This window comes from Amphiura filiformis, chromosome 15 (assembly GCF_039555335.1).
Source record: "Amphiura filiformis chromosome 15, Afil_fr2py, whole genome shotgun sequence".
Classification (NCBI taxonomy): domain Eukaryota; kingdom Metazoa; phylum Echinodermata; class Ophiuroidea; order Amphilepidida; family Amphiuridae; genus Amphiura; species Amphiura filiformis.
In genome coordinates this window covers 29,971,406-29,994,048 of record NC_092642.1, presented here as the reverse complement: position 1 = coordinate 29,994,048, position 22,643 = coordinate 29,971,406, and the positions used below count along the sequence as shown (strand labels likewise).

General features: G+C 36.2%; 1 protein-coding gene across 1 annotated transcript; it reads right to left on the bottom strand.

The window, feature by feature from the left end:
* Positions 1-5,603: 5,603 nt before the first annotated feature.
* On the bottom strand, positions 5,604-22,253 carry LOC140171493 (mortality factor 4-like protein 1). The gene is made up of 11 exons (XM_072194762.1): positions 22,185-22,253; positions 20,566-20,612; positions 17,650-17,717; positions 16,684-16,773; positions 15,599-15,873; positions 14,003-14,100; positions 12,606-12,707; positions 11,593-11,684; positions 10,830-10,932; positions 9,781-9,850; positions 5,604-7,727 (listed from the first exon to the last, which is right to left on the bottom strand). Exons 1-11 carry the CDS (start codon positions 22,213-22,215, stop codon positions 7,558-7,560), a joined length of 1,146 nt encoding a protein of 381 aa, XP_072050863.1. The 5' UTR covers positions 22,216-22,253; the 3' UTR covers positions 5,604-7,557.
* Between the last annotated feature and the right edge of the window lie 390 nt (positions 22,254-22,643).

Here is a 22,643-nt window from a genome sequence, read left to right as displayed (position 1 = left end):
GGACAAGGACTTCATCGCTCGCGAGAGTTCCCGAGTTTGAGAGCTTTTGAGCCCCGGCATGGTAGGAAATGATCTCGTAAACATTGAAACTATTGAAACTTAAAATACGCTTGAACCATAAGGAAGTAGCTGCCTAATTGTTTGTATCCCTATGTTACTCGAGGAGCTTATCTTGGTTGCGATGGTTATATATAAAGTATGTTGGAAGACTAGGGGACTGCACCCATTCACACTTAATGTTGTTTAATGGTTTATGAGGCGTGTTTGCGGATATAAGAGGGTTTAACTTGCACGCCCGTTTGCCTCTTTTTTAAATGCTAAGGGTGTCTATTACCAGATTTCCCAAAGTGGCTCTAAGTACGTAAGAGTCAAAAGTCCAAACAAAGGTAAAATTTCAAACTTGCTCAGATTATGTCAAAACTATCAAAGCATTCCCCTTGTCAAGTATTCAGAAACAGTAAAGTTTGACGTACCTGCGACATACCACTCTGGATTTTATACAAAAAGGTCAAAGCTGGATTTTGGTTTTTTTTTATGGCCACACAGGGTTCAAAAATGAAAACTAATCTTAATGGTATGAAATTGCTTTTTTATGTAATTATACAAGTCATAGAAGGAAAAGTTTACACTGCTTAGAATGTTTCATAACAAAACCTGGCATAGACGAGGTATTGTTGGTCGAAGCAACCGAAAAATAAATTTTCACTATCTAGATCAATATATTATTGACAAATAACACCTTGATGTTTTGTAGATGTTCATTCTACAAATACTATACTTTACAAACTTGCTTAATTTATTGTTGTTAATGAGTTATATACGTTTTACAAAAGTGTTGTTGTTTCAGCCCTCTTTACAACATAACTCAAGAACCATAAGACCTACAAAAGTATATCTGTGATATTTGAAGTCTTCTACACACTCGCTATGAAATGAGTAATGCAGTTTTTGCCCAAATTCACTACTGTTCGCAAGATGCTGTGAACTACCAATTCGCAACAGTTTGAAATAGTTAATAACCTTAATATTGACCATGACCTATTTTTCAATGTTTCCTTTTGCATCATGATACAGAACTTGATTAGCTTTGCACTTATTCACTACCTGATTCCTATTGCTAAAATATACGGTCCACAACTTATAAGTCCTCCCTAATACTTTTTAGAATAAGTCAAAAATTATTTTACAAAATGTTAAAATGTAAAAAGATATGTATAGCCCTATTTGTTTTACACATGTGGACCAATTTAGAGCGTCACACATCATTGCGTTCAGTCACAAAACAGAACAGGCCGTTTTAAAAGTTGCACCTGAGTCCAAAGGAGTCAAGTTTTTTAACAAACACATGAATAGACCTATACTACTGTATTGTTTGGTCCATATGCGTAAAACAAATACGGCTACCCATACCATTTTACACGTCTGCATTTTGTCAAATATTTCTCGATTTATTTTTAAAAAAGTATGTAGGGGGGAACTTATAATAAGTTGTGGACCCTATAAATGGACAGGTTACTTTCAGGCCAGACAGGTTACTTTTAGGAGCAGCCTGTCCTGTAAACTAGTTACTTTTTAGCTGAATTTTACACACTTTATACACTCTTGCCCAGCAACTTCATTGGTGCTCAGCACTGGTACTAAGAGTAACCACAAGGTACGAGGGGCGGTCAAAAAGTTCGTAGAACTCGGTATGCTACTTTGTCGCACAGTATTGAATTTGGTCTCATTTGAAAGCTTGTTCCTTCAAAACATTACTGCAAAGATATTAGATTTTTGCATCACTGTATGTGGGCAGGACACTCTTCAGAGGAAGCCTACCTCCATGAATTCACAGGTAGGCCCCTACTACCAGAAGTGAATACAGGGTCATTATGGAAACTTCTCCGGACGGCAGTGAAAACTCAAATGAAATTTAACAATGTACAGTTGCTGTAAATGGTAATGAAGTCCTTGGTATTCAACAGCAACGAAATGGTTCTTAGAGTTCAAGAATGGAATGAGCATCCTTGAAGTTCATCCAAGGTCCAAAAGACTTCTGACGTCACCACTAATGATATACGTGCTGGTGCAGTAGCATTGATAATGAATAAAGAGCCAAATAAGAAAGATGAGATAGCCACAAAATATGACAACTCTGATGAATGTGTTTACAACATCAATCCATTAACACTGGGTATTCCAGGGTGTCTTCTCGATGGGGTCCAAGAATCTTCTTGTACAAAATTGATATCAATTGACATATTCAGGTCCACACTTTCTATACACTTAGAATGAGGACCGAGGCAAGTTAATTCTATATGTGGCTAAAGGTGATAAGGCATACATTAATCACTGGAATTACGAGTGCATTTAGTGGAAGCACCTGGATCTCCCACCCCTAAGAAGATCATCACTCCGTCACCATAGTGCAAGGTCTTCATCGCTGTTTCTGAGATCCAGGGAGAGTCTTGATGACAGATCCTTTGCCAATGAAAGTACAATCATAGACATATATCATACAATTTTGATAGCAAAATTGAGGTATGCTATCATGTGAAGAAGGTTGATGGTAGGAATGTGACTGTTCTCGGATTGTCCCGTACGCTATTCTTAGTTTGTCAAGCTGCCATTCACGATAGAGGGGTCAGTTAACTAAAGTAACCACATTGTGGTTCAGGCATGGCCTCCAGTTAGTGAAACCTATTTTAGAATTTTAAGTCCTACCTTCATAATATCAGGTTTGTTGGTGAGCCTTCACTGAAGAGTGGCTCAAGGAGCTATCGGAAGACTTCCATTTTGTTGACATAGAAGGTTTCAAGAAAAATTGTGACGGATGTATTAAGGTTTGTAGTGACCATGCTCAAGAGTGAGATAGAATTTGGCTAGTACTCTTTCAAGTACCTTGTTCTACGAACCTATTGACTGCCCCTCTAAGCTGGGAGAAGTGTACCTTGTGGGGTCAGCAGCAATAGGAATTTGGTAGTGTCGTAAATGCATCAAAATGTGACAAAAAGACATGAGCTGCAAAGTTATACTATTACTTGAAAATAATGGGTATTTCATTGAAACAATAACGAACATTATAGGATGATGGGTAAATCAGCTACCCAACCACAAATCTGGCAGCATGATTTCTTTTTGGCATTGGGGGGGGGGGGAGATGGGGTTGGAAAAAATGTCTTGAAGTCTAGTGAATCCAGCTCCTTTTGGCGAGAAAATAAGTTTATGGTACCAATTTTGCCATATTGTAGCGAAACTCGTCAAGTGGTTAAATATGGTATAAAAGTGAAATAAATGTGTGCGAAGTGTGAAAAATTTGGCACTTTTAAGGTAAAATGGCAAAATGTGGGGTTAATTTGGTCAGAAACTCACATAAACACATCAAAAGAAATAAGTCCCCCTCTGAAAATTTCGTCATAACATCGTAAAGTAAAACTTTGTACCAATAAAACTTACTTAGAAATAATTATATGATTGTTTACTAAGTGTTTTAAGAAAATGAAAGATGTCCATGACTTCATGGCTGAATGAACCCAAATTGACAAGACAAAAACTGCCCTTTCCAAAAGTCACAAAGTAGGCCTATGCTTGTTAACTGCAAGGCGTATTGGGACAAGGAATGGAACTGGCCATCTTACAACTCACTGTGCTGAACTCTGCACCAAGGGGATTTGCATGGCGGAATGATCAAGAATCGATACACATTACAGTAAATGTTCACTTGGTGAGGATTTTAAACTGCACTCAAAAACAAGGGGTTTTCCATTAGTAACAAGCCATGAATCAACTTTTGTGACAAGCATAGGCCTACTTTGTGACTTTTGAAAAGGGCAGTTTTTGCCTTCAATTTAGGCTCATTCAGCCCTGAAATCATGGAAACAGTCATATAATTATTTCAAAGTCAGTTTTATTGGTACAAAACGAAACCCATGGACCATTCCCACTATCAAAATATCAAGGGGGTGATATTGATTTATCCCCCATACCCCCCGGATTTACGTCTATGGTCCTCATTTGGCTTGATTGAGTCACATAGGCCTAATTGCACAAAAAAAAACACGAGATTTCATTTTTCAAATCACACAACACTACACAAATATTGGGCTTTAAAACAACAATGTCAAAATTTATTGCATTAACCTTCAAATGTTGTTAAAAAGGTAAAACTGTTACTAATATTTGTTAGCTTTTAGTTTGTACATGTAGTGAATTTCAGTGGAATGTAGGTTTATATTCAAATTTTAACATGATTTGTGAAGTATTAGCAACATGGGACCATCAAAATGCTTGATTGAAAATCATAAATTTTACATTGGGTAGACAACTTATCATGTGAAAACATATTGGCAAACTTGGGGGTTGGCCACCTACATGTGTTTACTTCAGATTACAAAAGTTCTCTTTACATTGCTGACATCATTGTACTGGTGATCAGTGGCATTCGCAGCACATTGAAAGTGGGGGGGGGGGGCAGGTTGTTCAGTTCCCCCGAATGGAGTCTGATTAGGAGCAAATTTTGATGTTTTTAACGTTTTTCCCCCGAATCCCCCAATGACCAACAAAAGTGGGGGGCAATGCCCCCCCCCCTGCCCCACCCCTTTGTGCATGCCACTACTGGTGATCTGTACCAAAATTACAGACACATGTTTTAAGTGTGTGTATAACCAGTACTTGTAGGTGCACAGACCTGTCTTGATTGACAGAATGCATTAAAATATTTATTAGGCAATTAGGGAATCTTTTTCAGCATACTAAAGTACATTTGAAACCAACCAAGTCTAATCTTAGGCTAGCACAAACAAAAATCTGGCTTACACACATGCATATCTACAGCCAATCTACTTGCTTAACTGTATATAATATGAGTTAGAGTAACAATGCATATCCATGTATAGCACATCCTACACATTGGTCTGCAGCAGGCTTTAAATAAACTGAAAAGTGCAGGTGACACCACTTGACACCAAGGTGACACCACTACATTAACATTCTAAATATCTGATACATCAAACAGCCCAACCTCACTTTTCCAGACATGAGAACAAAATTGGCCAGATACGAGAATCATTTGCAAATAGTGCAATTCTGCTCATCAGATCCCACGAATGTACATGTACAAAGTTACAAGTATTACGTGTAGTCACAGACTATGGAAGAACCACATAGATGCTCTTCCGGATATTCTACAGCAATAACAGTGATGTCAACAGGTTTGTTTATTTACATTACAAATGTACAAAAATAATATCACACAGGATTGATAAGAAAGGATCGGCAAAGTAAATTAATCAATCCTGCAGTGATCACATATTGGGTAAAATAAGTGCACCAGAACATGGAGTGCAATTAGACTTGATTCAATCTTGGTAACAGACAGTGTGTGGCTCCTTTGTACCTAAACAAAATGTCTATACCAATTTGTTTTACACAGATGTGGCAGTGACGTAAGTGAGCAATTCATTAGGCGCAGCTTTGGGTAGCTAACAGATGCTCAAATCGCTGGCGTATGAATACACACGCTTAAAGATGCCGCATAGATGCGCACGCTAAACAGCTGCCTAAACGTGTTCACGTCACTACCACATCTGGGTGAAAATATTATAGTGACATTGTTTTTTTACTCCATATTTTTACCTTTATCTCAGTTTCAAATGTACCACCTTTGGCCCCATGGACCAGATCGTGTCACAAATCCTCTATATTTTTCTTCTCTGCTCTGAGGAATGTGCTTTTCTGGCTCTTCATTTATTCTGAATTACAGCAAAATAATACGTCCAAAGCAGTAATTAATAAATATGTAAATAAAGGGTGAGGAGTAGCAGAACCCATTACTTCCAATGGGTTTTACTGCTGAAAAATTATGTGATTCACACAGAAAATGTAATTTTCAGCCCAAATATTGTAAGTCGTTTACACTAAGGTAGAGCTTGTATGCATATCCACAATATTAGTGACAGCAAGTATCGCAGAAAAATTGGGATTTATAACATGCATAATGCTTCGCATACAATGTGTCACGCTTTATTGCATTTCAGATGCAATCATGGCACATTGAGAATACTGCATGTAGTTGCATGTGACGTGTTTGGACAAATCACGGAGCATGATTTTGAACTAGCATAGTAATAGAATACATGTTTCCTACATACATAGTATATCAAAAAAAGATTGTTTGTTATAAATACACCTGTATTGTTGTAATAAAGATGGCAACCTGACAGCCCTGAAAAGATTAAAAAAATGTTGTATTCAAATGTCATGATTCAGAATTACATGTTTTTATCATACTGAAAGTTCAATGTTCTGGTACATATCATCTTCTGCAATCTGCATCACATACTGTTGTATCTCAAAAGGCTTGTGTGATTTTTATTATCATTGTTGTATTGCATATTGTTATTTTATATTTCAGCATGCTTCTTTCTTTCATGAATGGACATGGTATTGTAATATTGTGATAGCACCTCAAAATTAATATAATAATAAATCAATATATAAAGTTAATTTTACAGTGTATCTCATCACAATTAGATGACTAGATGACTATAATAAAAAAAGAAAATCACTCAAGGCAGCCTTTTGAGATACGACAATATGTGAAGCAGACGACAATATTTATGCACTAGTCAAGTACATAACCCAAGCCCCATCTTGGCAAATTTGGAGCACTGGTGGGGATTGTACACCCCATATGGAAGACATTGACTTAATCATCCACACAGGAAGAGCAAATTTCAAATGAGGCTACCTGAATGGGAGACTCCGTCTGATATCCACACTCCCTGTGTGGATGATTAAGGTAACAGGGACTTAATGCTTGGTGCACTCTAAGTGTGGGGCATGTAGCATTTTGTACATGTAACATGTGTAATTTCCCAACCCTACAACCCGAGGGTTGGCAATGGTAGAAACAATGGGATAGTGGGACAGTGGTCCCCAGGGGTCACAGAATGTACAGTACATGTACAGTACCATTTTCCCTGGGATGGGGGTGTGAGAATCAGTACTTTAGTTAATGCAAACCAACATGCCCTCCCTTTATATTGAAGTTTACGAAGCCCATGGTACACTATGTTGACCTTCATGAATGACGCATTTATAGATCATTAGCAAATTACATTCACTCGTGGGACATGGAGCGCCAAACAAATTTTAAAGATCTGTGTTTGAGGGCCAAATACACCTAGCTTTGCTATGTTTACTGTACATTTTAGAGCTGCTTAAGAACCAACCACTATTGGTCTGTGGGTCCGTTCATTGTCACTTTACACTGTCATCCCTTTCATCTGGAATTCCAAAGAGGATTCTATCTCTCATAGTCACTACCAAGTTACAAACCTCACTTCATTGTCATTGTCGCTTTTCAACGCTTTCCACTAATATTCCAAGGAGGGTTCTATATAATAGTCACTTGAGGCTATACTGCTTTTCTGTAATATTCCGAATAGGTGCTGTTTAACAGTCACAACCAGATTATACAGCTTTTTGTTCTACCACAGGGAGCCAATTCATTGTCACTTTGGGTTTTCACAGCTATGCTCTGATACTCCAAGGGTTCCATCTCGTAGTCAATTTAGGTTACACAGCTTTTCTGTGATATTCCGGAGGAGCTACCTCATAGTCACTAGTATTGAACAGTGTATTGGAGTTCTTGAGCAGGTACTTGAGGAAATCTTGCACGTGCGTTAATAACAGTTGTATGCTTTTTTCATCCAATGGGGTATATGCCAACATCGTGCCAAGTTTAACTGGAAAAACAAAAACAAGACAACTTTACCAATAACAGCATGTCAGCATATGAACTTACACACAGTTACACCAAAAATACACTTCATTACACCCACTGAAACTATCGGTTTGCAGGTATTAAGTACCAAATATAATTTCCTGAGTCTAATACCACCAGATGGGTTTTCATTGCACTATAGTGCACTTAACTGAAATGTGTCATATCAAATTCAAAATATTTTCATTTTGAAAAGGACTTGATGAGATAAAATATAATTATGTTGAATAATTCATTAAAAGTTATGTGTTACTGTTTATGAGCTTTCTGTGCTAGCTAGTTTTTAATATTTGACTGACTGTATCTGAGTTTTTGCCAATTTTTGCCATTTTTGTCAGTTTAAACCAGGCAAAAACTAGCAAAAACAGGTTTTTGCTAGTTGTTGCCACTTTACTCCACACTCCCTTATAAATGAATGACTCTTAAATACATGTTGCAATGCTTTGAACTCTGAAACACACACAAGTAACCACCATCAAACTAGGACACCAATTACACCACTTGTTGACACACATTTTCAGTTTTATTCACTTTACAATGAAACCTTTTTAAGTTTTCACAATCCAAGTGTGGACTGGCCCTACACCTCCAACTGCATTCAAGATAATATAAAATAACATAATTTTGTGTACATCCATATCAAAACGACGCACTTGTCGGCTGCTACATGTGACTCTTTTTACATAACAGCTAGGAATGAATACCAGACTGATCTTAAAGTGGTGGTCACTTCAAATCATCTCCAAGTCACATGGTTTAGGAAAGTTCTCTGTATTCCTAAACCACTTGGCGACTTCAGGATTATTTGTAGTGACCTCCACTTGAGAAGAGTCTGGTATTTACAAGAACATCGTTTTGATATGGATGTACACATTTGTGCAGGAACCGTGGACATCAGCGGTACCCATGTGTCTGCTGTAACACACCAAGTTGTATGTCCTTGTTTGCCGTGTTTACAAACACACAGTACATCCTTGTTTGCCACTGTCTACAGGCCCATTCTCTGATAAAGCGTTCAAGTTTGGTCTCAGGAATGACAAAATGCCAACCCCAAAGAATTCATAAAATTCATTCAGAATCGTAAACTTTAATAGTTTAAGATCACAAAACAATGCATGGGTGATTTTTCAACAATACTTCATTTTTGAGCAATATTACTTGTATGTATTGGAGGTAACGTATCAGTGGTAACGTATCTGTTAAACCCTTTCCCATCTTTGTCTTAATCATGCAAGTGTAAAAACTGACCGACTTAATACCCATACTTGATCAGTCATCACCCAATGTACTAAAGTCTGGTATGGTATTTGGCTTCATTTATCACAGCGTTTTTCGAGGGAGTAGAATTTAGGTAGCGATATCTGTGGCGGCATGGGCGTAACGTCAGGACTTTTGCCATTAATAGACCTGATTTTTTTAACTTTGAAACCACTGTGTTATGTTCCATATATATAATATAACTATGGAGCCTGCTTGATCTATCACATATGAGAACATTCATCTAGCCAATTATTTTCACAGATTGTTATCCATTAGAAATATGGTAACGTATCTGTGAACAATATTAGCGACATAATCTGAAAGACCTGTTGGAAAAATTTAATAATCTGTGTTGTGATGATTTATACTTTATAATTAGGGCATGATACCAGCTAATGAAAAGTACCTATAATCCATTATATGCTTGGCGTATGTTTAGAGAACAGGGACACATTATCTGGAACACACCTTGGCTGGCGACATGGAGGAAAACAATGGACATGCATAATCAGCTTTATTGTTTTATACTTTCTAGGCATGTTACAACCTCTAGCCTCAGTGCCTCACACATTTTAAAAAGCAACTCGGGGAGTATAAGTTATATTAATAAAAGTTATTTCTTTCTGACGAAACAAGCCTGAATACGACTTGAAACTATAGGCGACACATATTTGGCATTTTGAACACTTTATCGGAGAATGTGCCTACAATCACACCCACACACCAACCAACACACTTCTTCCCGCTTTACTTACCAAATAATCTTAAAAGGTGTACAGCTCCATAAATTTTGGTCATAGGTTCTTCTGGGTGAGCAGATAAAATCTGTAACATGAGAACAAAAGAGGATTTTCAGTTGGGAAAATGCTGATATAGTAGGTATTGTTTCCTTATCAAGCATTTGAATATGATATTGTTCTCAATTATGTGTTCGTGGGGGCAGGGAGGAAAGTGGAATGCTCACCCTGAGCAATTCAACTTTATTTTCCTTTTAAAATATCAACTTCTGACTCAACTTAAATTTGATCAACTTTCTTATTTTTGCTAAAAAAACAATCTAAAACCAACTGATCAACAGGGGAACTTTGGAGGGCTCTAAAAAAGATTCAAGAAGTGTACACAACCAAGGAAAATAAGCGATAAAAACTTTTTAATGTGTACAACAACATCCAAAACTTAGGTTAAAAAGACAAAACAACCAACATTTCAGAGCATAAAAACATTCCTTTTTTGGACGGATTATTCTTCCTTTAGAATTTAATAAATAGAGAGTTTCTATACCCGAAAAGTACATGGTTCTCTGAGGAATATAACAAATATAACATAAATACAAACAATATCAGATTAATTGATCCTGCAGTCATGTGAATATAGAAAAGATACAATACCATTTTTTGGAAGAAAGGTTTTTTTTAATCATTATAATGTTAAATTTTGCAGGGCATTATGGCTGTATTGCATTATATGCTCAAGTCTATATTGCATTATATGTTAAGGCACATTTTTGATCCACAATTAGGCCTATTTGTGGTAGGGCCAGAAAAAGAGGGGAGGGGAAGTAGAAGGAGCCATTCCCCTCCCTGGCTATGGTTAGGCAAAGGGGAAGCTCCACCTTCGGACATCTTGCCCCTTGTCGAATGCTGACCGATGCTGTTTTAAAGTTGTTGGTTTGTTGAGGGGGTACATCCAACCACAGACATCCCCTGCAATGCATCATGCAAGCACGGTGCTGTAGCACCACATAACAATGTTACCCTTCACTACTTAAGATAAAAGGGCATAACTGTTTTGAGAATAAACTTACATCAGCATACTGTGGTCTTTCAAATTTGTAGAGAAGTTGTGTCCCCAACATCACATTAAAATATTCCTTCAGTCCTTGTGTTACTTCAATTATAGCACTTTCTCTGTAAAATAAATTGAAAATATTATTGCATTATTTATAAATTCAATAAAATCCTGATTATTTTTTTTTGCAAGTCACATTGTGAAAATAAACAATGATTGGTTATCATTATTTAATGCATCTTCTCTTGTTTGTAAGTCTGTTTATACACCATTGGACCGTTTCTGTTATTTAAAGTGTGGTATTGCATAAAGTAAGTACTCTTTGTCCCTTTGTCCATGCTATGTCCAAGTATTTCCCCTTCCCTGAAAATTCATACTTGGGAATAGTTTCTTGTTTAAATGATGTCCAACCTTCAGATTCAACATTTCAAGTACCAAGCTTTTGTACTTGTGATACCTTCAGATTAGAATATCACGGTCTTCCAAATGGATGGTGCCCCTTTATGGGTAACCCTGCACTTAGACAAAAACAGACTGATCTGGGCACTTGGTTGCAAAAGTTAAACAGAGCAAAATAAGACAGTTGTCCTGGAGCTCCATGGAGTCAATTTCCAAGTTGTGGGAATCTTGGAAATCGCCAATATTGAAAAAGTATGCCGCATCATATAAAACACCTGTTCTAAACATTTCCATGAAGCAAGCAGAAATCTGTAATCAGTAACTTGTAGGTGACCAGTTTGGTGTGAATTTTGCCCGAATGTGTCTCATTGATGACTTACTTGCTGGGTGTACTGTCTTTCTTTGCTTTCTTCACTTTGACGTAATCATCCAGGATCTTATCAACATTAGTTTTGGCAGGTAAATGAACCAGCTGTGTAAACAAGAAAACAAAATCTTTAAGCATTGGATAATGGTTCAATAAACAAGGGGGAAAAGCACACAAAAAAGAGGATAATTTATGATCTGCTATACTTTTGTACACAAGAGAAAAAGTTGATAATGTTTTTCTTCTAAAAAGAAGGAAACACTCAACCCTGAATCTTATCACCATTGGTTCTAACAGGTCACTGAACCCCAGCTGTACAAAGAAGAAAACAAAATCTTGGTGCATCCTTTGTGTAAGAGAATACCAAACAAATCCCAACTCTACGCCTAACCCTAATCCTACCCTAACCCTTACCCTAACCCTAATTCCTAACCCTAACCCTAATTCCTAACCCTAACTCTAGCCCTATTGTGCTCTCTTACAGTAAGGATAAACCAAAATCTTATCAACATGTAAGTTGACGTTAGTTTGGGCTCGGAAATTAACTAGCTGTACAAACAAGCAAATAAGTATGCACACAAAAACATCTACACCTGCTCCCATACACTCCTAGCTATCCACCCTCGTCTGCTCATCATTTTGGACAGAAAGTTTGTAACCTAGTCAGGCAAAATTAATATCTTTGACCAGATAGTAAAACTTCATAAGGCCAAAAAAAGGCGAAAAATCAGATTTTTTTTCTCAAAATACCATAAAAATACCAAGTCGGGAATTTAAAAAAAAAACACTGCTCGTGAGCTTTGAGACAATCCTTTTTTTGGGGGGCCTAATCAAAGCTACTGAGAAAGTCTGTTAAACTTGTTTTTAAGCATATCAAATGTATACAACAAAACCAAAGTGCCATATATTTTAACCCTTTCAACCCCAATGGGTTGTAAAAATTTGGTTAGTGTTGTAAAGATCAAAGCAAATTTTATTGAAAATGGGCAAACCTCATTTGCTACGGTAAACACTGCCTACACTTACCATTTTTTGCCTTGTAATAAAGTCCCAGTCATCAACTAGAATAGGTTTCAATTCATCAGGTACTTTCACTCGAACTTCAACTTTGTTTAAGAAACATTCCTCCTGTTAAAGAACAAGAAAACAAATTTTGTAATGCGATTTAAGCATATAGGCTCATATAATAGGCAATGAGATGCAGCCAAAAATAGATGCAATTGGTAATATATAAAAAGTATACATACAATTATATAGATATCATGCCAATAAGCAAAATACACAAGTTAGTCATACAGCCCTATTTCAAACCCACAAATGGCCTCATGCGTTACATAAAGTTTTGATCAGTGGTCCAAGACATGATTTAGCATTGCAGATCAGCATATGTGACATGATCAAGGGGAATAAGTCACATGTCGGCAATTTTCAGTCAGAAGTTTTTTACATTATTTTCTGGCAGTTTACGAATGCTACATTTTGATGCAAGCCCCATCAAAATCAGACATCTGGTTACCGAGTTATGAGCAATTTATCAATGGCTGAAAACAATATAAAACAAAAGAATTTGAACACTATTTTTGCCAATATCTCAAAAAAAATATTATTGACATCTGACTCATTCCCCTTGATCTTGTCACATATTTAGCCCTGTAGATCAGAGTAATCTAAACTGCCAACCTCTAGAATAAACAATGAAGCCAGGGTCAACTCCTACTCTTACATGGGACAACTACAGTAAAGCCTCTGTCCATCAGATTTCATGCTGGCTCAATTTTTGATAACCAACTTGAATATGCACCACAATAACACACCAAAATATGTACCCAATTGGCCAGCTCACTAAATGAGCTTGGCATGCTGTTAACTTGTTAAGGTTTAGATAATATGAGACCGTACATCACAAATGAGCCATAAATTCCCCCTCCGGTCAATTTTGTTTTATTTCATGTTTAGAAAATATATATCATAAGCTTTAAAATGGTATATCATTTGACTTCAAACAATATCCAGAAGCGGAATTATGGTTTGTTGAACTTTGCTCCTTCAACAAAATGGCACCTTTTATTGTTTCTACATGTGTCTCTTTTTCCAATTTGCTGGTAATAAATACCAAACAGTCATAATTGGCGGTCATTTCAAATCATCAGTCAACGATGTTCAGGAATGTCCTCTCATAAAAAATAAAATACAATGCTTTGTAACCCACCACTTGAACAGGATTAAAAAAAAAAAATTAAAAAAAGATACATATCGCACCAACCTGAGGTACCTATGAATACGACCTTCATGCACATTTTACACTGAAACTCAGAATACAATTTAGGACATTTACGGCTCATTCGTCGTGTACGGTCACATATAAGGATTTTAGGTATAGTTATGTACGAAGTATGTGTAAAATTGGTATAACTCCTAATTACCGCCTCTACTGTAGGATCAGGTCTCGCCCTCTTTTTCCTTGCAGGTTCTGTGCTAGGTGTAGCAGTACTAGCTGCCTCTGTTGGTGGTGGTGGAGCAGCTGCAAATGATGACACAATAAATGGACATTAAAACTTTTTGCTAGTTTTCAAATTTTGTGGTCAATCAAGGTAAGAACTAAATATTTTTAAATATTAAAATAAACAAGCGGCTGATTTTATCCATATGTTTAAAAACCATTAAATTTGTAATACTTAATTTGTAATTTTTTTCTGTGAACAACAACAGTATACGTTCTGTCCATTGAGAGCGTTTATAGTCCCTTTTCTCACAGCGGGCACATCTCATTTCATGACGTCACAGTTTTTCTAGGCCACATCTGTCTTGTTCGAAGGAACTCACTGCTTAAGTTGGTTTTGCGGAATATCAATTTTAAACGTCTTATTTTCTCAAAAAAGGAGTCATTTTCATTGTCCTCATAATATTAGCTTGCCAATGATATGATGTTGTTTTCACAATAGACCTGCCCTGTAAGGTCCGTTCATACTACCACCGCATTTGCGATGCGTTGCTTTGCGATGTGGTGCGTTGCCGCACTGCCTCGTACTGCAAACTACTGCATTGCGATATCGCAATAAAGTTAAATACATTTTAACTTGGAAATGCGACGAGTTGCGTTGAGTTGCGACAAAAAGTAATCGATATATCAGCATCGCAAAGCAACGCATCACAAATGCGGTGGTAGTATGAACAGACCTTTACATTGTAGCGCATAAACTGCGTAAGCACTGAAGTGAGGTTTTGATTGGCTGATTCAATAACATAACGAAATATCAGCAGCTCATTTGCTGAACAAGCCATGTAGCATCTCTTGATCCTGGCATGACCCAGATCTATAAGTCATAAAAAGAGGGTACACAGGTCACCAAGTGTCAAAATCTCCTGGTACACATTCCAATGGATGTCTTTTGTTTCTTTCTCATCAGCATGAATCAAAATTAGCAACTCAGTACAGTGTTAGACAATGGAGCAGAAAATTAAAGGTGTACCTCTTCGCAAAGCCTAGATTTCTTATGCATATAATATACCTATTTTGTCTTAGTTACTTCTTTGATATGAGATCTACAGTATTTGTGATCTGCTATCACGCAATGAGCGTTTAGTCGCAATTTCATAGTTTCGAGGCGTCCTGGCCAGGGTTCGAATTTGGCTGTATCGCATAGCAGTTTGCTCCACATTTTGAAGTAACTGCTACCCAATTTTGCATTTGTATAGCACTTTTTATAGTGCTTTAGTATATGTGGAAGTATCCTGATTTTGATGAATTAGCCAAAAACTGCTATGCAAATTTTTAAACGAATTTGAACCCTGGTCCTGGCTGCTGCGTTGGCATTCTTTGTTTCACATGCACCTGTTCAAGCCAATAGTATGTCTGTATGATATAATACTGGCTTGTACAGGTGCGCGGCAAACAAAGAACATCAACTCAGCAGCCAGGAGCCCAGGATGTCTCGAAACTACCAACTTGCAACTTCATGCTCATTTTCTGGTGCTGGTAGCAGGTCACGTACAAGTAATATGAATACCAAGAAACTTACCGGCCTGCTCAGCAGTTGCCGCAGCAGCTGCAGCGACAGCAACAGCTTTAGCCTTCTTGGCTGGCTGCTTGTCTATCGTAGGTGTTGATGAGCGTTCCTTTTCTTTCTTTTCTTCTCTCTCTGTTGGTGCTGGTCTTTTCAGTCCTTTTGGAGGGGGTCCCTTTGGAGGGGGTCCTTTTGGAGGGGCTCCTTTTGGAGGGGCTCCTTTTGAAAGTGATGTTTTTGGCAGGGGACCTTTAACTGGTGGAATAACCTTCCCTACCTTTCTTGCTTTCCTGTGACAAGAACAATGAGAACAAAATTGATGAAATGGGCTATTCCAATTAATTTCTCGCTACCCTGTGGAAGATTTAGCTAAAGTCTTCCACAGAGGAGTATAATTCAAATAGAATAGACAGTTGGATAACTTCCATTTGAAATACTTGCTCTAGTTGTGGAAGATATGGGTAAACCCATAATACATAATACAAAGGGAGTATGGGTTTCAAAATGATTAACTCTGACCAATTACATTTGGAAAACATACTCCCCCTGTGGAAGATATTTCCAAAATCTTCCACAGGGGTAGTGTGGATTTCAACTGTAATAGCCCAATGCAGCAAAAGTATGAGTGGAATGAGTTTGTAATGATCCCCAATTCCACAATTGAGAACTGTGTAATAATATTTATCTTCATCATTTGTAATATACCTTCCTTCAGAATGTTTCACCATAACTTGTTGAGCGCAACTGGTCATAAAGTTAGTTATGCATGTGATACGTTCTAGACAAATTATGCACACTACATAACATGTGCAAGTAGGCCTATAAACCATATTCCAACGTCCCGCCCACAACCTTTCGATGTCCACCCAATTCCATAAGCAACTACAAACCAAATTTCACTTATTTACATAATATTCCACTCAAATTCCACCCATGTGCACCATTCACACAAAGCTCACCATGTACACCCATAATAACACCACTTTCACCTATAGTATATGACATAACATAACAAGCAGTATTTCTATAGCAATTGTTTCATGGCCTGGTAAGCTATGACCAAAGCTAATAACACCCAAATGTCACCCATTTCTACTTACGCTTTCTGTGCAGCCATAAGCTCCTTTTGTTTCTGTATGTTTGCATCATTGAATTTTAATACTCTGCTTTCAGGAACCCACTCATCCCAGCTATAAGGAAAAAAAGAAAACATGTATTATCATACTTGATTGAACATGTCATAACAGGCTTTAGGCTGTGATCACATAGAAGTATACGGTATATGGTATTCGCTATAATTCGCTACCGTATACGAAATACGCTCATTCGATCAGGCTGAATTCACATAGTATACTCCTTTGTGAACTCAGGCTAAACGAACGAGCATATTTCGTATAGCGAATACCGCATACTTCTATGTGATCGCAGCCTTAGCACATTGTATCATTGTAATTTTGGATGATGCATAATATGTGACCAGTTTCTTCAACTCTCAAAACCGGTTGGTATTGATTGCTTGGCTTGACGCTCTGAAAACTGAAGTAAATACTGAGCATGCATAAGAATCGCTTTACTTCAAAAGAATATAATCGAGTATAAATTCAGCTTAAAGAATGTGCATACAAGCATCTGGGCTGGGCCGTGTTATATGTGTGTTTCTTGTGGAGCTACAGGTATGCAAATTATTTCACATTGGTTAAGAATTATTTTAAATACCTAGATATAGTACTTGATTTCTTCCCTAGCACACAAGCTGTATCAAAATTTACATATTTATGTATAAGATTACTAAAAAAACAGAATATTAATAATAAGCCTCTTTGTTGACTATTCAGTATTAGAATCAATTATCAACTTGCAGTTATAATTTTTTTTAACCAACTTACTAACTTATTTGTTCACACATGACTGATTTTGTTATTGTGACAGCAGAACATTTTCAAGTTTTTAAATTGAAAAAAAATAACACAATGTTGTCGTCATTCATGAAGGTGCATCATTAACATTAATTTGTTCTACTAGTACTACTACTTTAATTTGAAATCCATGCCACTGATTGTACTTACTTCTTATTCCATCCATTGTAATGTATGAAGTATTTGATGGTTTTTTCCTTCACAACATGCTTGACACACTGAAGCAAAAACAAAATCACAAAATAAGCACACATCGAGTTGAAGAGGCTCTGAGTGATTTCTCAGCAAAATCAAATCAGACAATTTTGCATTATCTTGAAAATAAGAGACATGTTAAATGAGCACTGTTTTAAACTGTGTGGGGTATTAATATCTGGATGCAGATACACATTTAAAAATTACAAAATGATACAAATTTCTGTGGCAGCCATTTAAAGTTGGAGTAGGGGGGTCTAAATTTGGACCCAAAAGTTGCCCTTTAAATAAATTTCATCTTTGGGAGTCTGTGCCTTCTTTATAAAAAAGAGAGAGAGAGGTCTGAAACCTTGTATACACATTAACTGCATGCCCAATTTGTCAAAAAGTAAAAAAATAAAAATTTCAATAATTGCGCATTGTGTCACGGGCCCGGGTCATCACGGGGCCTCCTTGATATCATATGGAGTGACTCTCATGCAAATATATCGTCAGCCTGCTATGATAATTGCCCAAGTAATTTTTTGTAATTTAGAGAACAAACTCAACAAAGTACAAACTATAGTACAAAATATGGTTCAAACATGCATCAATTACATAATCACCCTCATTATTTCTGATTATTCCCTTTAATTTGTCTCATTATCATTTGTGCAAAGATTGGTGAATAAATATGTTTAAATAGGCAATTATTTTAGCAGGCTGATGAAATGTGAATTAGAAATGGCTATATGGGTAAATACATGTACATGTAAGAGAAACAGCAGCTAATAAAGACAGTAATTACCGTACCCAAATAATTTTCTTAAATTGTGAAAAACTGAGGCTATCCGTTAATTTGTTACTTGGCTCAAAATATGCTAAGGTGTCATATTATAGCCATATATTTTGACATCTTTTTTTTTAAATAATAATTATAGAAATGGAATATTTGCTAGTTTAGGGGCAAGTTTAGGTAGTAAAGACATAGCATACACAATTTAAGTAAAATCCTTTCACTCTAAATAATAAAATAAATAAAAAATAGCTGTAAAAATGCCTATTTTTACACTTTTATTTGTAACATGCAAAGAGACGCCTTTTTTCAACAGCTTTTAATTTTTTTTATGGATCCTTATAGAAATTCAAGTGACCTGTTTCCCAAAATGGTGCAGTAAACCAATCAAAAAAACAGAAAGAGGCATTATGAATTATAAGTTAACAGATCAAAAAAAGGATTTAAAAGTTTGCCTTGCGTATGTTACTATTGTCTGTCAAACTTTTGATTGATTTTGAAGTCCCTCAGTTTTTTATAAACAAAGACTTGAAGCATAAACTAAAGGGTAAATCTATTGTAAATAACTTCATTTCTCCATATTATAATCAATTTGTAAGTGGCTGCCATCTTTTTTGAACATATAACAATTTTAAAATTTTTCTTGAAATGTCTGTCAAATAGTAACATACGCAAGACGGTGCTGTAATTCCTGCTAAACTAGGGTGATACAGCTAATTATGCTACATGACATAGCATTTAGCTCCACCTAACTTTGTGGCACTATCACTTTGTGAGGAGAAGCTTTTTGATGACACAATCCATTGTTAAGTGTTGTCTGTCAAACATTTATACGCATAAGTAACATACGCTAGATTTGTATGTGTCTGTCAAAAGTAACATACATAATCGTTTAAAAATTAATTAATTAAAAATCACTTGATGTTCACATTATGATGATAGTTTAGAGTTTATAAAAGTGTTTTAAAACATGTGATTTATAAACTGCATGTGATCTTTATTCAATTTCCCATCTTGAACTACTGTTTTGCCAAATTATTATTCTGTATGTTACATTTGACAGACATCTTATGTATGTTATGGCTTGACAGACACACATATTTTATTTATAACAATTTATCCTCCTTATTGTAATATTTGGACACATTTTTTCCACAATCAGTTGCTGTAGGTCCTACACCTAAATAACCACAAAATACCTTATGTAATACTTTAAAAATTTTATTTGATTGCAGAAAATCATCAAAATTGCGTCTGTCAAATATAACGTACGCAAGGGCTAGAAAATTAAATTTGTGAAGTAAATGGTCTATAACTTATCTTTCTTTTAGTGTATTATGAATGATATATGTGCATACTATAATTTAAACCTGGTTGGAGACCAAAAGAAAAGAGCTGGAAAAATAATTGTGTGTTACACTTTTATGACACCTTAGCTTATTTTGAGCCACTTACAGGTTTAAATACCAATGGGTGCAAAATATTTGATTTGAAGGAAGTACAGCACTGCCCAGTATGGACTGTTTTAACAGATTTGACCAATTTAAACCTGTGGTGGTCAAGTCTTTTAAGTCAAATCCAGATAAAACACATACATAGTTACATACACACTGTGGTTTATGAATTACAGCTACAGGGTCTTAATGTACATGTATCAGGCCCGTAGCTGGACCTGATATTGTGGAATAAACAAATTGCATAAAAGGAACACCCGTCTATAATCTTTTGTGTCTTCATAGATCGAATGTTTTTCACTCTTTTCATTTTAGTGCATATTTTAGCAAAAGTGTGAACCTTTTATGTGTATTGAATAGGGGTGTGATTCAAAGCTTGTGAAATAACCTGTAGAAAATCCAGCATGAAATTGGGCTAAAATGCCCCAAAATGGACTGAAATTCTGAAAATCAATAAACTTTTGTAAATTTTAGCCACAAAATACCCCAGGAAATCAGGATAACTCCTGAAAAATCACTCTCCTGATTGAATTTTTCAACTACATACATGTACACGTACATGTACATATATGCATAATTTCTAAGTTACTTATAATAGGTCATTATGTTATTTTGAAGATTCTGCATAAAACTAGACCTCACCTTTGCTTCATAAAGTAGTGGTCCATGAAAGCACAGAACTCTTTCACCTGAAAATAGAAAGACATCAGAAAGGTTTGTATAATCACATTTGTCTTGAACTGTGCATTTAATCACTTTCATCAACAAGCAACTCAATGATGTGCACACACACTGCACACATTGTGGTCGTAGACTCAAATTTATGTAACCAAGGTAGACAAACATGATACCGTCCACCACAAAATGGGATGTAATGTCTGTGTTTCACTATTTGAGATATTGGACAGAAACATTTTCCTGAAGCTTTACATGTCTCAGACTCAGCATATATGTGATGCGATCAAGCAAAATCAGTCGGAACTCGGAAATATTGATATAGCCAAACAAAGGCAATAATTTTGTTTCCTTTTGATTTGGAAACCCCTTTAATTGCTTCTTTGGAACTGGTTGTTCAATTTCAATGAGGATTTGTAAATGATCAATTACTATCCTAGTATAAGAAACTGAAAATTTAATATTTCAGAGTTTCGACTGATTTTGCTTGATTGCATCACAAATGAGCATTGAGCAAGGGCAAGTGTGAGCAATAAATAAATAAAAATAAAAGCAAATATTATTTAAAATATTAATTAAAAATAATTTAAAGAAATAAATTGACTAAAATACAGACACTAATATTGTTTTAAAGCAAGGTTTTGTAACAAAATAAAAAAGATGAATTTTAGATTTACATGTATAAATGATGTATGAACATTTTTTCATGATTCAAGTTAGATAGTGAGTATGATAGATAGTGCCTGCCTGCCTGCTCATTAATTATGTACTGGCGCTAGTGCCATCGTCGACATGCCTTGACATAATTTCGTAACAAGTAACAACACAACTCTTGGAGGATTAGCTATTATCATGTCAAAGGATGTTATTACAATAACAAAAGGCGTTGAGTCAGGTTTGATCTTACTTGACAACTCTAGCTTCGAATTGGCACATGCTAGTTCCGCATTCGAAGCTAGACTAGAGTGCTTTGCTATGGTTTTTTGGTCGGACAGCGGTGCAATTTTTTGCACCAGAGGTTATTCTTAAATAATGTTGAAATTTGGATGAAAGTTATTTCGATGGGTCAACTATATCTTTTGACAGCAAGATTTGCCTATTTTGGGCAGCCTAAATTTTGCTGAAGTGTAATTTTAGGAACATTTTTGATGCAATCGCCTGTCGATCGTGATCGGCTGTATCTGACCTTCCATTGACCAGGCATTGCATGGCATGGCCATGGTCATGGATGGTTGCTTTACACGGTGACGGTGTCATGCTTCAGCAAATCCTAATACATTTTGAATGCTGCGCTCTCTATCCTAGAATGTAAAGCTATCGGTGAGCAAATTCTTTGCTAGACTTCTTGAGCAAGTATGATCGTTTCACAAATTAATCAAGCGTGCAAAATTCGGCAACCGTGACACATGTAAAACGTAAAATAAACAATGAGGGGATGTAATACAGATCATTCATAGTCGACCTGAACTTCTGAGCCCTCGAAATGAAATGAGATACGAACAATGTGTAACTAAGAATACAATTATCATGGCTGGATCTTGCACTGATATGTTTACATGCTTAAAAACGTTCATTATTACACTAACCTTCCGTAAATTTGGTTTTCACAGGAGCCATGGTATTCTTACTATGTGGAAATGTGGGAAATTCCGCCTTTTGTGTGGAGCACCGCAATTATATATAGTTTGAGCATCGAGATATAAATTGAGCCAGAGAGGTTTGAGCAAAAGGGATTCACCATTTATATATCAAGTGGGGAGGCTGAGTAGTTAATTGAAGAAAAAAATATTTCCTCGCCAAGATCTGAGTAAGGCCGTGTAAAATTAATATTTTGGTTCTCGTCCCTCCCTCCTCAATTTCTGGGATTTGTCAGATTTTTTTTTTTTTTAGATTTTTCAATTTTTTAGACTTTGGAATGATTAATGAAATCTTCATACATAGGCCTATAAATAAGTTTATTAGAGAACAAGCATCACTTCCAAGTCTTTTTGTGGTACTCTAGGGGGTTTATCCCTCAGAATCTCACATTTGAAAAAAAAAAGGGC